We start from the raw sequence: 17,051 nt of genomic DNA, 5'->3' as shown, positions 1-17,051 counted from the left end.
CTGATACTAATAGGTAACATTTATTGAGTACTTACTGTGACTCACAACCCTCTGAGATATTTTTCTATTATTTTCATTTTACAAACAAGCAAACGGAATGGACCTGTGTGTCCAAAGGGAGTGACAAGGTAAGGAATCAAACCCAGATAAGCTAAACCCCAGGGCCTGTATTTTTTAATCACTGTTATCTTCCATATGTTTACTCATTTTACACACCACAGCTAGACACTCATAGATATACTTTATATTTTTCAAATGGATAACTCTGAAAATATTTAGCTCCTTAAGACTGGTTGCTCTTTAAGGGGAGGAACAGAGCAAGTGAAAAAACTACAGAAGTCACTTGGTTTTAGGGGAAAACCAGCTGAATTTCCTACTTCACTAATTTAACCACACTAATCCCCAAGTGTCAAATAGTATTAACCAATCAACAGCTGCTTTTCCAGAGAGCTAGGTGACTCATTTTCTTTTTTTTTTTTTTTCTTTTGCAGTACACGGGCCTCTCACTGTTGTGGCCTCTCCCGTTGCGGAGCACAGGCTCCGGACACGCAGGCTCAGCGACCATGGCTCACGGGCCCAGCCGCTCCGCGGCATGTGGTATCTTCCCGGACCAGGGCACGAACCTGTGTCCCCTGCTTCGGCAGGCGGACTCTCAACCACTGCGCCACCAGGGAAGCCCTCATTTTCTAAACATACCGCTCATGTAGCCACAGAATTTTGGCTGAGCCCATCCTTCCTCTCTCTCGGAGGCCTCGTCTTCAGTTTTTGCTTCTCCCTGGCTCTGGTACTCTTATTCCTCAACTTAGGTTTCTTATTTAATCTTAGGGCTAATCCAGGTTAGGATCTATCTGCAAATCTGACTAAATGTTAAGGGGGAGAAGTTAATGATAAAATCCTAAGTCTTTACTAGATATTCCAGTGACTAGAGGGAAACACTTTTCCTTAATGTTCAGCCCATCTCATTTTTTAGCATATTCCCAAGGTCTACTTCCCGAACTTCAATCCAGGCTCTTCCAACAGTCTAGCAAAGACAGATTCCAGGTGATCCCCTGAAATGTAAGGAAGGATTAATACTCACGTGTGTTCTATCAATAGCTACCCTGCCACCTGCTGAAGTCTGCACAATCTGGCTTCCGTCCCTCTACCGCTCTGAGGATCCTACTAATAACCAAGGACTCCCAATGACTAAATCCAGGCAACTTGACCCAAACATCATCTTCATGGCATTCTGTAGAAATATACATAACCAATCATGTAGATTTTCTTAAAACTGTCATTCTTTGACTTATTCAGTTCCAGTTCTCCTGGTTTTCTCACTGCTCATTATTCATTTTTCTGCCTGTTCTTCTTCCTTTTTGTTTAAACGAAGGCCTTTGCCACTACTTTGGAGTGTATAACACTGCCAAAGACCTTGTCTCTTGCCTTCATGTAGGTAACTCCCACATCATGGTCCCCAGCCCCGTAGCTCTTCAGAGATGCTCAGTTTTATATCCCACTTCATGCTTTGATGCCAAAGTATATCCTTTCCAAAGTCTCAGTTTATGTTAATGGTACGATTTCCCCACTTATTCAAAATCAATCCTTGGAGTAGTGTTTGATTTTTTTCTTTATATTCCCCATTTCCAACATTATCACATCCTGTAGATTCTACATTAAAAATATCTGTTTTAAAAATACCCATTAGGATTTATTCCTTCCCACTTAATATGCCATCATCATAGAGGGAGTCTATTGTCTTTGTGCAATGGTCTCCTGACTGTTTCACCCACTGAGGCTTCTCCTCCAAGCCCATTTCCCTAGTCTCCTATGATTTCCATTAGTCATATTCTATATTAAAAATGAGGACATGTTAAAAAATGAGACCTAAAATAAATTTTCAGACTTATCTGCATTCCTTCCATAATAACTATCATTTATTTAGCATCTACAATGTGCCAAACACTTTGCTAACCACTTTACAGATATTGTTTTTAATCCTTTCAATGATCATAAAAAGTAAGGCTTATTATACCTAGTGTACTTCTGGGCAAACAAGATTCAATTAACAGGATGTTTGCTTTCATAAGGTCACACCTTAGCAGGCAAATAGAGCTGTCATTTGATCTAGGTCTCCTGGATTCCAAAGCCTGTTCTAAGAATTTAATATATGATACTACAAAGATGCAGAAATCAGATAATCACTGAATAAAAAATAAAATTTTGTTTCATATGTGACTATATATCAGAAAAAATTTTAAAGTCAATCCAGTGAAGTTAATCTCAGGATTCTTATTGATATACAATGAGATTAAGTAGAAGTACAAGAAAATAATTATTGGGACTTTAACCTATCCTAAATTTCTTAGCTCAAATTGAAGAAATGGTAATTTCTGTAATGGCCAAGTATTTATGTAACCCGAACTGTGATTGTCACTGTTATTTGTTGTGAGATAAGAAGGAAAACTATCTACCTCACAACAAATAATGGCGGGGACATCCCCTGGATGATGTGTGAAATGGATGCTTGTCAACACATGATTATACAAAAGATGTCTGTAATGAACCATGTGCTAGAGTGAGTTTGCCTCTCATGTAATATGACAGAAAGACAGCAAAAAAATAACTCCCTATTTGGCCACCTGGAAGGAAAGTAAATATGTCTATGAAAATGGCTCTGTGAAGACCCAAGATGCTTATGTCTATGAAAATGGCTCTGTGAAGACCCAAGATGTTTATGAAAAAGCAGAGCTTTTCTCCGCCTTCATAAAAACAAAACAAAACAGAACAGAACAAAACAAAAAGCTGATGAGCTATAAGCTACTTCCCAGAGAGGTACCAAGTTGTTCCATCCTTGTTCTTATTTATTCCTCTGTTTCTTTTTTTGCCTTCACGTCATTACACTGTTTTTATATAACTTTTGATTCCTTCTCTACCACCTCTCCAATTCTGTATTTACAAATTGTTCCAGTGAAGGAAAAGGCATTTTATGTCAAACAACACAGTTTATAGTCCAGCCTGAGGAGCTTATTATGCATAGGAAGTGAATGCAAATTAAATTAATTCTGGATACAACTGAAGGCAATCCTTTTTGTTCACTGAAGAATTCATCAGCCTCTGAAGCCAAGATCAATCCAGAAATAAAAGGAAGGCATGTTGGTGTATTCAAATGTCAATTGAATATAGATTAGTGCCAGAATTTTGTAGAATCTGCCAGTGATTCCTAAGACATTACTTTAAAACCAATATTTATGTAACTAATTACAATTTTCTGCTTTCAAGTGTCAAGAATGAGCTTGAATCACCTTAAGCAAAATCGAAGAATTTATTATAAAAATTCAAGAACATTTTACAAAACACAAGAGAAATAATCTTTTGTCTCAGAGAGGTTTGGAATTTAGAAATGGAAAAACATCAAAGAGCTAGCAGTATTTTCTTACTCCATCTTTCATTTACACCTCTTTCTGTGCTGTAGTTTTTACTTTGCATGGCATAAAGTGGCAAGGCAATCCCATAAGTTTGTACAGGTTGCTGACTGCACAAGGGTGTGCAGCCTTCGACACAGTCTAAAATACAGTCTAGCTCTGCTAGCCAGGCTGTGAACCCTCATGGTTGAGTTGTCCTAGAAAGGGTGATTTCTAGTTTCTAAAAGGCAGCATATGAGTAAGTGAAGACGCTATCAAATGCCGTGGTTTTGCATATTTCAGGTCCAGTCACACAAAGAAAATGAATACGGTTCAAACTACAAATCCCTAGTAAAGAGATTTTGATTGAATATGGTACCCAATTCTGGTTCAATTAGCTGTGATTCAGAAGGTTTTATATATATATATATATATATATATTTTTTTTTTTTTTTTTGCGGTACGCGGGCCTCTCACTGTTGTGGCCTCTCCCGTTGCGGAGCACAGGCTCCGGACGCGCAGGCTCAGCGGCCATGGCTCACGGGCCCAGCCGCTCCGCAGCACGTGGGATCCTCCCGGACCGGAGCACGAACCCACGTCCCCCGCACCGGCAGGCAGACTCCCAACCACCACGCCACCAGGGAAGCCCAGGATATATTTTTTAAAACTGTGAATTTGTTAGTCTTTGGTGGGTAGGGCATTTATTCTCAACACCTCTAAATTTTTATAACTCAGACTGCCCACTACCCTCTAACTCTTAGAGATTTCCTAAGAGTCAACTTATGAGATGTATATCAGAATGGAAAGTATGCCAGGAGCAGTAGAAACTATCTAGATTTGGAGGAAGAGCTACTTCTTTTCTTCTCTCCATATACATAAAAATTCTTTATGGGTTGGCTTTGCATTTTTAGGGGGCTGGAGATCCATTGATTCTTCAATTAAAATATGAGGTATGGTTGTTGAAGTATTTGTTTTATATATTTTCTCCAAAATAAATTTTGTCTTCCTCTTATGTTTACCAGATTCAGCAAATAAAAATACAGGGCACCAGTTAAATTTTAATTTCACATAAATAATAATGAATAAGTATGCCCCATGTATGAATTTCAGATAAATAATGAATAATAAATAATAAGTATGCTCCATGTAATATTTGGGACATAGATATACTATAAATTATTGCATGGGGGCTTCCCTGGTGGCGCAGTGGTTGAGAGTCTGCCTGCCGATGCAGAGGACACAGGTTCGTGCCCCGGTCCGGGAAGATCCCACATGCCGCAGAGCGGCTGGGCCCGTGAGCCGTGGCCGCTGAGCCTGCGTGTCCGGAGCCTGTGCTCTGCAATGGGAGAGGCCACAGCAGTGAGAGGCCCGCGTACCGCAAAAAAAAAAAAAAAAAAAAAAAAAATTATTGCATGGGATATACACTAAATGATCATTCATTGCTTATCTGAAACAAATTGACCTGGGTAACCTTCATTTTATCTGGCAATGGCAATCTTACTTCCTTTCTATTATAAGTAGAACCCTAGAGAATTACTTTTAGACATTTTTAGATCTAATTTTGGCAGAGGGATGGAGTTAAGAAAATAGAAACAGATGTCTAGCCCTACACGTGAAGGATACTAAAACTTGACCTGGTGGCTTTACAGTGGAATATGATAACTGATCACCTGGTCCCCATGAGTAAAAATGTCTGTGTTCTCTTTGGGGAAAGAACATGAATGAAGGCTATCTTGTATTATTTTTATAGTATTTACATGTACTCAATCATACAATGGAGCAAGGATATTTTATAAGTAAAACATAACTAACAAAATAGCACATAATTTCATCAGAAAGCTAATTTACTTTTTTAGAGCTGAGAGAAATCAGGTGGTATTTCCATATATTAACATTGTCACATCTCTTTTTACTTCTTTTATTTAAATTAATTATATAGAATCACTGCAATTACTTATAGTTAATAATTAAAACAAATCATCTAATGTTGCCTTTAGTCCTTGAGACTTAGTCTTGCTTTTAAAAAGTGGCACGCTGGTATGTGTGTTAAACTTAAAAATTTAAATCATAGAATTCTGAAAGAAGGTAACTGTCTTATTAAGTCATCTACAACCTAAAAGTTGGAATAATTATTACTTAAGCACACATAAAATGTACTTGGGTTTAGACTTAATCAGGTAATTACAGTAAGAGTATGATTTTTGTAAGAAATGAGAGAAATATCTGAATTTCCTTTATTACTCAAAAGTAACAGGGCTTCCCTGGTGGTACAGTCGTTAAGAATCCGCCTGCCAATGCAGGGGACATGGGTTTGATCCTTGGTCCAGGAAGATCCCATATGCCGCGGAGCCACTAAGCCCGTGAGCCAGAACTACCTAGGCTGTGAGCCACAACTACTGAAGCCCGTGCGCCTAGAGTCCATGCTCCACAACAAGAGAAGCCACTGCAATGAGAAGCTTCAGTAACACCCGCTCACCACAACTAGAGAAAGCCTACGCACAGCAACAAAGACCCAACACAGCCAAAAATAAATAAATAAAATTAAAAAAAAAAAAGTAACACTACCATGATTATTTTAGAGATTTGATGAGCACCTGTTCTGTTCCATGCAGTATACTAGTCAAAATATACATTTTAATCTTGTTTCCTTTCCATAATTTTTATAGAGTAGAAATTATGATCTAGATTTTTAAAAAACCTATTAGAAACTGAAACAGAAATATTTATTAGCTTCTGTAAGCCACACATATAAATAATAAGTGATCATATCTGGTTCTGAAGCCTATATGAGATACCATAATAAAAAAATAAATTCATGTGTCACTAAAATATTTGATCCACACCCAAGTCAGGAAGTATTGATAATTATTTATTTATTTATTATTTATTTATTTATTTTTGGCTGCATTGGGTCTTCGTTGCTGCGCACAGGCTTTCTCTAGTTGTGGCGAGCAGGGGCTACTCTTCATTGTGGTGAAACAACCGATGCGTGGGCTTCAGTAGCTGTGGTATGCGGGCTCAGTAGTTGTGGCTCTGGGGCTCTAGAGTGCAGGCTCAGTAGTTGTGGTGCACATGCTTAGTTGCTCCGCAGCATGTGGGATCTTCCCCGACCAGGGCTCAAACCCCTGCCCTCTGCATTGGCAGGTGGATTCTTAACCACTGTGCCACCAGGGAAATCCCAGAAATATTGATAGTTTATCTTGGTTTCTCAATTCTTTTTTTACTCTAATAAAGATAAATATATGATTTTAAGAACTAATTAACATTAGTATTCAACAACTTTTTTTGATGTAGTGAATTATTCAGCTTCAAACATAGTACATTGTTTAGGGGACATAGATAATGACCTGTCAACTTTTGGTGGAAATATTTTTATAAGTTATAGTAATTTTTTATCTTTGAAGAATACTCTCAGTCTGAGAGATTGAGCAACATGGCGTTGACCACTAGAGGGCTTAAAATTTGCAATCTAATGGTACTGATGGACGTTTCGTTTAGGGCTTCTGGTAAATTTTGAAAAGGGAAATAGACACACTGACTCTATGGATCTCATGTGCTGAAAAAATGTTATAATTAAAGTTAGTTTAAAAAAAAGTTAGTTTTAATATTTGTTGGAATCTTTACTTCTAAACAATTGTAATATTAGGTTATTTTACAATTACAGTTATTGTAAAGTTGTACAATAATTTTACAATTGTTATTTGATAAATTTCCCAGAGAGTCTTAGTGAAATTGGAATATAATTGAAAGCATTCTTTCCTAACAAAAACTTACCTCAAGGTCCAGGCATATATGATACTTAGAGTATGAGAGGAAAAAGTAAAAATAAATCCTTCATTTGAAGGGCTCCAGGGAAAGCAGTGTTTTCAGGAGCCAAGTCAAAATTCAGCAAAACTCCAAAGAAAATGCTCAGTGAAGAGGTTAATGAAGGAGAGGAGTCTTTTGATGACAGGAAGTAAGTTTGGGCAGAAGGGCTTAGATGACCAAGGGTCTGGGCGATGTGTGATCAGATTAGCGGGGCTGAGAGCAGGGTGCATGAAACTGAGTGATCTGAGAAATGTGCACTTCTCATGGGTGATACAGGAAAACTGGTTTTGGAGGCATGATGGGAAGAAGACACAGGACACAGTACTTAAAGATCATGGGGTGGCCGGTCTTTCCTGCAGCTGCAGGTGGGACGGTGGTGAGGCCATAGTCTCATCCCTGGGGTTTTAGAGCAAGGGGTAGATGGAGATCTTGGGCCTTATGCTGCTGGAGAAAAGTAGCAATTCGGTTCCCCTTGCTTCCCATCAAGGGCCCTCTCTACTAAGTAATTCCATTTATTGGAAAAACTCCTACAGAATCTCTAAGCCCAAAAGTCCCCTGCTTTGTGAACCTTTCCAGACCTCCACATCTCATAGTTAGTCATTTCCTCTATAACCCAAATCACTTTGCACAAACAGCTCTTTGAACCTGTATGACATTTTATTGTAATCGTTTACCTGTCTCTCCCAATACACACTGAACACCTTGAGTCACAAATTGTGGCTTACTTTGTATCCGTACTACAAAGTAGACCATAACCACACAACTCGGTAACAAACTTAAGATCTATTAAGTGCTCAATAGCTTTAAAAAAGTGACTTAAAGTGAATTAAAAGACTGCTTCAGCAGTATTACTATTATGACTAACTGCTGAGAGTTTCCTATGGGTGAGCACTATACTAGCATGTTGTATATACCCAATCCTGATTTGGTAGCTGTCTTAGTCAACTCAGGCTGCTATAACAAATATACCACAGACTGGGTAGCTTAAACAACAAACATTTATTTCTCACCTTTCTGGAGGTTGGAAGTCTGGGGTCAGGGTACCAGCACGGTTGGGTTCTTGATGAAGGTCCTCTTGCTGGTTTACAGATGGCCTTCTCATTGTATCCTCACATGGTGAAGAGCAGAGAGAGAAAGAGAGCAAGTTGCCTCGTGTGTGCCTCTTCTTAGAAGAGCATTAATCCTATTCATGAAAGCTCTATCCTCATGGCCTCATTACCTCCCAAAGGCCCTGCCTCCTAATATTATCACATTGAGGGTTAGGATTTTAATGCATAAATTTTGGGGAGACACAAACATTCAGTTCATAACAGTAGATGATACTATTGTCATTTTACAAGCAAGAAAGCTGGGACTCAGTCTCAAAGGTTATGCAGTCAGGAGGATGTAAAACCAGGAATCGGTCCTAGTTTACCTGATACTAAAGCCTTTCAGTTCTATCAAATTGCTGTCCGGATTCCATTTATGTTCTCATCCTACACTTCTAAGATCTAGGAGTTTAATTATTGCCAGTGCAGATTTAACACCACAGTGACAAAAATAGAGAAAATGAAAGTTGTTAATTTTATTGTAATATTTACTGTTTATTAGTGTGACTGTTTAAAAAAATCTTTCTGGAGAGTAAAATAATACAAAAGGAAAAATGGCTGATATAATTCAAATTTGATCAAAACTAACTTTGGTTTACAGGACAAAATATGCAAATTGTACTCTGAGGGTAAGCTCAGCTAGGAATATGCAAAGAGCTCTCAAACACTAATTCCACCCAGACAAAAAGAAATATGGAAATGTCCTAGAATGTCATGAAGTTTCACAGAAATTCTGACATAGATAATAAAATATGAAACTCTATTTTGCTTCTAAATTACTTAAATTAAGCACACTTTTTAGAATATGGGAGACCAAGTAGCCTTATGCACATTTAACTTTGTAACACTCTTCTTCCCTAAAGTGAGAGCTGTTGAATATCCATGGCCCATGTTGAGTTTGCCCAAGTCAGAATCCCAGAGGATCCCTGATGTGAATCTTGCGTCCGACATGGCACATGAAAATCATAGAAACTTCCTTCATTGGTAATAGCTTAGGTGTGCAAGGCCAGAGTAGGGGCTCTCTGTCATTCTGGAGAGAGAAAGATTTGAGCACATCCTCAAACAGCATCCTATTTCTTTATTCTTATTTTCTGGGTCATTCACAGGAACATCAGGGTCAATAAAAGGATTCCAACTACGTACTCAGTAATCAAAACATTCCATTGTTGGTACTGTACATGTGACAGTAACTTGACTGTATGCGGGAGACAAGAGAAGAAACATGAGGAGCAGCAAGTATTTTTTGGAACAAAGGATGTTGTAAAGGCCAGTGTCATGAATAGGTCCTTAATAGGTAAAGCATTTTTTTAATTACCTTGATTCAAGTAACCAACTAGGGAATTCCCTGGTGGTCCAGCAGTTAGGACTTGGCGCTTTCACTGCCGGGACCCTGGTTGGGGAAATAAGATTCCCACAAGCTGCTAGGCATGCCTCCCGCCCACCCCCAAAAAAAGGGCAAGTGGCCAACTAACTCAGATGATTCGGTATTCAGTAAAATAACTAAATCCAGTAAAACATAAAACACTAGGTCTTGAATTATATAGTTGGGTGGTTCACATCCAGATATGCAGATAATTTGCAAAACTTCACTTCATTTGATGCTTCATAGGCATATCTTGAGGTTTACAGGTAAATGGAGCAGTAGTTGGTTCATTAGATAATTAGCCTATGGAAGAGGCCATTCTATCAAAACTGGAATTTAACTCTGTGAGTTACAACCTCTGACAGAATGGCACTTAAGTTTCATTGGCTAAACTGCCAAAACTACTAGACTCTGAAAGAACCTTCAGGTGCTTACCCGGGTTTAACTCTTTTAACACCCAACAATTTCTGTCTAGACTAAATATGATCATCAGATTCTCTCATATAACCACGAGACACATCTCAATAGAGTTTATCCTGTTGAGTTTTTAAAAATTTGAACAGGAAACAGGAACAACAAGAGTTACTAGGTATTATTAGGTATTACTAAATTTATCAGCTGTGATCTCAGATTCCTATCTTTACCTTTAATCTTTACTTGCTGATTCTGTTAACTATAGCTTTAAGACTTTTTGTAAAATCAACAATCCTGCTAAGACTTGAATGCTGAGGGTATAGGGTAAGTTAGGAGAAGTCAGGGTTTGGGGTTGGCCCTGTAAGAATGATACTGGCTGATATGGTAAATCAGAAAGGCAAGAGCTTGTGTTCGGAGGGGTCGGCTAAGAAACAGAAGGTTAACATGAAAAATTCAGAGTTTAGAACTGTCAGGTGGTAGGGATCAGAATATCAGTAGAGAGATTAGGATGGAAAAGGTCAGAGACCTAGAAGGGATGGAAAATAAAGATGGGTCAGGTACTTAATCTTATGAGTGTGTGTAGCAGGAGGCTACACTCTAAAGCACAGAGTCTAAATAGTTGTAAATCATTATCATTAGTAGTAGCTATTCTTAGCTATTTTTAATAGCTTTGTACTAAAACTACTATGGAAGAGATTCTCACAGAGTTCTCATGTAAGGCCTCATGTTATAAAAATATTGGGCTTGAATGAATGGGTAGTTAGAGGCAAGTGAGACCTGCATGGAGCAGGAAAATGAGGGGTGGAGAGTCAGGCAGTTTTCCTACCTACAGGATTCCAAGAGGAAGTGAACTTCGGTTTGTATTCCAGCTTCATCATATATACCTGTGTAGTTGAATTAAAGCCATTTAAATCTCCCTGATAATATTTAATACATTGGGTTGCTGTGATAATAAATGAAATACTCTATGTACCATATCTGGTTTAGAGTAGCCACCCAGTAAATGTTAACTTCCATTCTTCTTCATCTACCACTTAAGCATCCCTTATAGCACTAAGTGTAGTCTTGTACATCTCACTAGAGTCTTTATTACTTGATGATAGGAAATGTGTGCTGTCTTTGTGTGTGTGTTTTCTTTTTTTTTTGGCCGCGCAGCTTGTGGGATCTTAGTTCCCCAATCAGGCACTGAACCCTGGCCCTCAGCAGTGAAAGCGTGGAGTCTTGAGCACTTGAATGCCAGGGAATTCGCTGTGCTGTCTTTGTATCACCAGTATCTGCCTTGCACATAGTAGACGATCAAAAATGTATTCCACAAACTTGGCATATCTGGAAAGAGGCCAGGTTGATAAAATGGACAACATCTAAAATTTAAGACATTAAAAAATTTATCAAGGGGTTTTAAAATACCCATATAAACATCATGTATATTTTCTAGGATAGATATCAATGAGATTTATTTTAAAATACTGATGGAACTCTCTGGTGGTAGGAATTGGAAATATGGTGTAAAGTCAATTAAAATACTCTGAAATGGGCCTGCTCCCAATTATATTAATTTAAAATACTAGACACCTGCTTTCTCAGCAGCCTTTGCTGCTGATGTAGAATTCAGTTAAAAGGTGCTGGGGTGAGGAACATCTTGCAGGGGGTGGAAAGTTGGAACATACCAACATAAGTTGATGCTTGAATGAAAACTTACTTTTTTAAAAATTTTGCTTTACGCGGGCCTCTCACTGTTGTGGCCTCTCCCGTTGTGGAGCACAGGCTCCAGACGCGCAGGCTCAGCGGCCATGGCTCACGGGCCCAGCCGCTCCACGGCACGTGGGATCTTCCCAGACCGGGGCACGAACCTGTGTCCCCTGCATCGGCAGGCGGACTCTCAACCACTGCGCCACCAGGGAAGCCCCTGATCTTCACTTTTATATACCCAGTTACCTACTTGACATCTTCACTTGGATTAGAATAGATATCTCAGACTGTACTTGTCTCAGACTGACTCCTGATTCTCCCACCCCAAACACTCAAATCAGCTCTTTCAGTGGTCTTCTCCACAAGTCATTACACAGTTAATGAAAACTGCATCTCTGCAGTTGCTCATGGCAAAACTCTAAAGTCTTCCTTGCTTCTTTTCTATATCTCACATTTGATCCATCAGCAAATTTTGTTGGTTGTACCTCAAAATATATCCGGAATCTGTTCACTTCTCAACATCTCCATAGCTACCACTCTGGTTCAAGACATCATCAACTCTCACCTCAATTACTGCCAGAGTCTCTAACAGTCTCCTTACTTCTGCTCTAGATACATAGAATCTATTTTCCATCAGCAGTTGGTGTGAATTTTAAAGAACACATCAAATTATGCCATCTCCTTCTGCACTGAGCGAAACCCAAAGCCTGTTCTCTGACGCTCAAAGCCCTGCATACTTTGCCTCCTGCTACCTCCCCGAGGCCAGCTGCTCCCACCCTCTGCTTTGTTCACTGTGCTCTAGACATACTGGCCTCCTTGCTCTTCCCTGCCTTTGTGCTTGTTACCTTTGCCCAAGACAGAGATAGCCAAAGCATGATTTTCCTCCTTCAGTTCCTTCTTGTCTCTCTATAAATGTCATTTTATTGTGAGACATTAACATCTTTCCCAGACCCTACCTGTCCATGGAGCTCTCTAAGGTACTGGACTGTAGTCCTCTGTGGCTGACTGGCTTAGAGCCTAGGCCTCAGAACCTGACCTAGTACCTACCTTGCAATTTATCTTTCCTGACTCCAGTTAACCTCCACAGCTCGCTGCCAGCCCTTGCCTTGGCCCCGCCTAACTTTGGCCACAATTAAAAGCAGCTGCTCACGGGAGCAGTTCCTCAAATTGGCAGCTCAGCTCTCTGGCCTGTTCCCCCATAGTGCTATGGTTGGTACGGGGCCTTTGAACTCCGATGATGAAGGAGGGCATCTGTATGGGTTGTTGGAGAGACAGCAGTGAGTGATAGGATAAACAGAGAATTAGATGGCCCAGTCGGCTACACTTGGCTTCATAATAGACCCTGGATAAACTCTAGCCTTCTCTTAGAATTTCTTTTGTAAATCAAGTGAATTATACTTGCCCAAGAAATAAACTTTTTCCTTTGACATAGTTCAAATAATATATTTCTCATAAATGTGAATGAAAGTTTATGGCATCAGGAATTGGGCAAGAGTAGAAAGTTATTATTCAAGAAGAGTTTAATCAGTGCTAAATTAAAGCATGATGATTCATATTAGTATTCCCAGATTATATAAACTTAGAAATAGCATGGGTAGGTATATTAAATTGAAAAGTCTATTGGTGTTCATAGTGATTTTAAGTTTGAAGATAATAAGACAAATAGAAAGTCAGAATGATAAAGATTTTTTTTAAATGCTGGTCAGGAAGAGAGGTTTCAAGAAAATTAGAGGAAATAAATTCAGACTTTTTATGGCCCAAATAGCTTTACCATTGCTGTTTAGATAGCCATATAAATGGCCTTTTCTGTTACCATTATTTTTTCTCTCTCCTCCCTCTCTATCAGCAAGCAGTGATATGTCTGCAACATGTCACTGCCTTACTTAAAAGTATCTGCTGTCCTTCAGTTCCCAAAGAATCAATTCCCTAATCCATTGCATGGCATGCACACTCTTACTGCTTAAGATTCATCCCCAACTACCTGTCCATTCCTGTATTTCTAGCTGTAAAATAGGGATTCCCTAACTGTCCAAGAAATTTTGTTCTTCCAGGCTTTTGCTAGGATTATTTTCCCATCCAACAATACCTTTATCTTCCTTTCCTGGCTGGGAGAATCCTGCATATTCTTTAAGTCCAGATAAAAATTTACTCCCTAAGGAAGGTAGTTACTCTCCTCAAGCAGGAATTTTTTAAGTTTTTCTCATTGACCAAGGTGAAATTACAGTTTAGATGTTAAAACATATATGTCTAGTATTTGCAATATAAAGAACACATGGCATGCTTACATAGTTTCTCAGTTCACAAGCTTAAATCATTTTATAAATACGAAGAATGAATTCTCTTTACCTCCAGAGTAGGAAAATAAAATGGTGTTAAATGTGATGATGTGATAAAAAAAAATACACACTTAAACTCCACTGGGTGTTTAAAACACCAGTAACCCCTAGGAATACATTATACTCATCCAGATGTTTCCAAGAGTCTGAAACAAACTAAGATCATTTAAGCAGTTCCTTTTTTTTGGAATGTTCAAAAATATTTGCAAGGTTCATTTAATTAACAGTTTTGTGTGTGTGCATGTGTGTTTAAAGGATCTCAGACACACCTAAAAGTTTTCAGAAGTGTTATTCAGGTAAAACACACATTGATAGAACAAGACAGTCACCATGCTGCACCCTGCTTTTAAAACTGGCTGTTCATGTGAACTGGTATTACTTGCTAGCATTGTCAAAGATGAAGAATCCTGAGAACTTCTTGAGCAGGCAGGTAGTAAATCTAGCCACCAACCTGAGTTCTTCTTTGTCTTGATGATTCTTATTTTTTGGCCAGAGTTACGAAAAGCCAAACCTTCAAATAATAGGCCTGTTTCCTGTGCACTGGCAAGTTCTGGTTAGCTGGCAGACAGGCCTCTGGCAAAATCTAGACCTCTCATGTACTAGGGAAGAAAGCTGTTATTTTATGGCTGACCCACAGGCCCTGATTCAGAAATAGTCTGAGTCATGATGTATTTTTAAAAATATCTATTTCAAAACTGTAAAAAAAAAAGAGGGCACAAAAGCAAAAAGATAGCTTTAATGACATTTTCTACCTTGGACACACCAGGCATTACATATCTGTTGCTTTCCTTGTTCAAAGGAAAAGCCCATTAGACAAAATCATGACACGAGAAAGGAAATCATGACATGATTTAACGAGCTTATTAGTAGTTTTCATTATAGATGATATTTTTTCAACAGAGTTATGAAAAATGTCAGAAGGTACTCAGAGCTTTATGTAGGATTATTTCCATTAAACTTAATGGCTATGTTTTACAATTTAGAATATAAGCATCTAATCATTGCAATAAATATTTGTAATAATATACAGTTTAGCTCATTTTCCTTCCCAGTTTTATTTATCACCCTCATATTAAATTCTTAGGGACTATATGTCTATTAATATCCAAAGGAATCTTATATGTATTACATATTTCAAATACTATTATTTATCAATGCTATTCTAGAAATTTAATTAAAAATGTAAAATATCTTAAAACAGTCCAGAAAAGTGGGTACTTATAAATTTTAAAAATTCATATCTTGCCTAGGGAAGAAAAAAAAAACTGAATAAATAAAGGTGCAATGGGACCAAACTACTTTTGAGTAGACATCACAGAAAAGAACTCAAATCTGTATTCCATAAATAAATGAAATTAAATTTAAATCTAATAGTCAGTGTTTGAAGGAAAAAATAATGTGGCACTAGGATATATAAAGTGAACCACAGCATGTAGGAGCTATGAGTTTCTATTCTTTTAATGAATATTACTCAGGTTTTATGCCAAAGTTATGATAAATTTGCGTTCTGCAATTGCTCTGTAATATGGAAATTTTGCAATGAGATTCAAAGAACAATTTATTTACAACTTAATCTTGAGGAAAAATTTCTTGGGTTAAACACCACAACCAAATGGGTATAATGGTGAAATTGGGGTGGTCACCTAGAAATGATACATCAGCCCATTCCTTTAAAATTAACAATATTTCTTCTATCATAGGTATTTCCAGTTCCTCTTGTATTTAAAAGCACAGATGTTAGGAGGGCCATTTCAACACTTTTGTAGATCAGAGATTATATTACTCAATTACCTGAATCATTTTTTTAAATTGAATTCTAAATTCTGTGTAAAATCAATAAAACTTTTCCACTAACTAACAATAGTAAATGCCTTTTGAGGATCATATACTCTGTAGTGGATTATACTCTGCATTAGTTACCTATTGCTGAGTAACAAATAATCCCCAAATTTTGTGGCTTAAAATAACAAACATTTATTATCTCTGTGTGTCACACATTTATGGGTGGCTTAGCTGTGTGCTTTTGCCACAAAGACTCTAACAAGACTGTAAGCAAAATGAAAGTCATGGGTATGATCTCTTGAAAGGACTTGACTCAGGGAGGATGCAATTTCAAGTTCACTTATGTGGTTGTTGGCAAGATTCAGTCCTTTGTTGACTTTTGGACTGAGGTAACATTTTCTCACTGGCGGTTGGCTGATGACCTTCCTCAGTTCATTGCCATGTGAGTTTTTCCATAGGGCAGCTCAGAGCCTAGCAGCAGCTTCCATCAGAATGAGTGGATAGGGAAGCAAGAGAGGGAATCAAGGCAGAAGCCATGGTCTCTTTGTAACCTAAACTTGAAAGTATCATACCATTACTTTTGCCATATTTGATTAATTAGAAGCGAATCAGCAGGCCCAGCCCACACTCAAGAGGAGGGAACTTTACACAAGGGCATGAATAGGAGGAGATGGGGATCATTGGGGGCCATCTTAGATGTCGCTCACCACACGCCCATTTATAGATGAGGAAACAGAGAATTTTAGTAACATTTTCAAGCAAAACAGAGAGTAAATGTAGAAGCTAGAATTAAAACTGAGGCGTGATTGATTTTAAAGCCCAGAGCGTTTCCATTGCACCCTTGTGATAATGAAAGAATAAGTTCAAGTGACCTGGGAAAGCACTGGGACAAGTCAAAGCATCAGTATTAGTAAGATTTTTTCTTTTTAATGGAGCTAGGTTGTAGCTAAGAGGTAAGCCCAGGAAAAATTGTATTATTTTTGTTTATGGAAGATAAAGACAGCAAATGTATCAGGTGACATGGTTGGGTATATAAATACTTCAAATTAATCTTATAAATAAATATTGGAATTTAGTAACTGAATTTTGAAAGTTTTTCCAAAAATTTAAAAAATCAATTGAATTCTAATTTCCAGTAAGGTATGTTAAGAGAATAAAAGTACAATACTATTTAGAGAGGCATAGGAATTCA

At 38.1% G+C, this 17,051-nt stretch overlaps 1 protein-coding gene across 5 annotated transcripts in view; it reads right to left on the bottom strand.

Moving 5' to 3' along the window:
- The window catches only part of CAMK2D (calcium/calmodulin dependent protein kinase II delta), a 462,200-nt gene that overhangs the window by 294,155 nt on the left and 150,994 nt on the right, over nucleotides 1-17,051 (bottom strand). For 2 of the 5 annotated variants that reach the window (XM_089911562.1, XM_089911561.1), the window contains exon 3: nucleotides 8,198-8,295. The exons of 1 other annotated variant lie outside the window; for it this stretch is intronic. In XM_089911562.1, the coding sequence (XP_089767688.1) occupies nucleotides 8,198-8,295 (98 nt within the window). Of the gene's footprint in view, nucleotides 1-1,078; nucleotides 1,558-8,197; nucleotides 8,296-17,051 lie in introns of those variants that run through there. 2 more of the 5 variants (XM_089911564.1, XM_089911563.1) reach the window with 2 other exon arrangements.

This window comes from Delphinapterus leucas, chromosome 5, assembly GCF_059928025.1.
Source record: "Delphinapterus leucas isolate spDelLeu-1000000601 "Yukka" chromosome 5, BTC_Dleu_Yukka2, whole genome shotgun sequence".
Classification (NCBI taxonomy): domain Eukaryota; kingdom Metazoa; phylum Chordata; class Mammalia; order Artiodactyla; family Monodontidae; genus Delphinapterus; species Delphinapterus leucas.
This window is presented reverse-complemented; position numbering and strand designations above follow the sequence as displayed.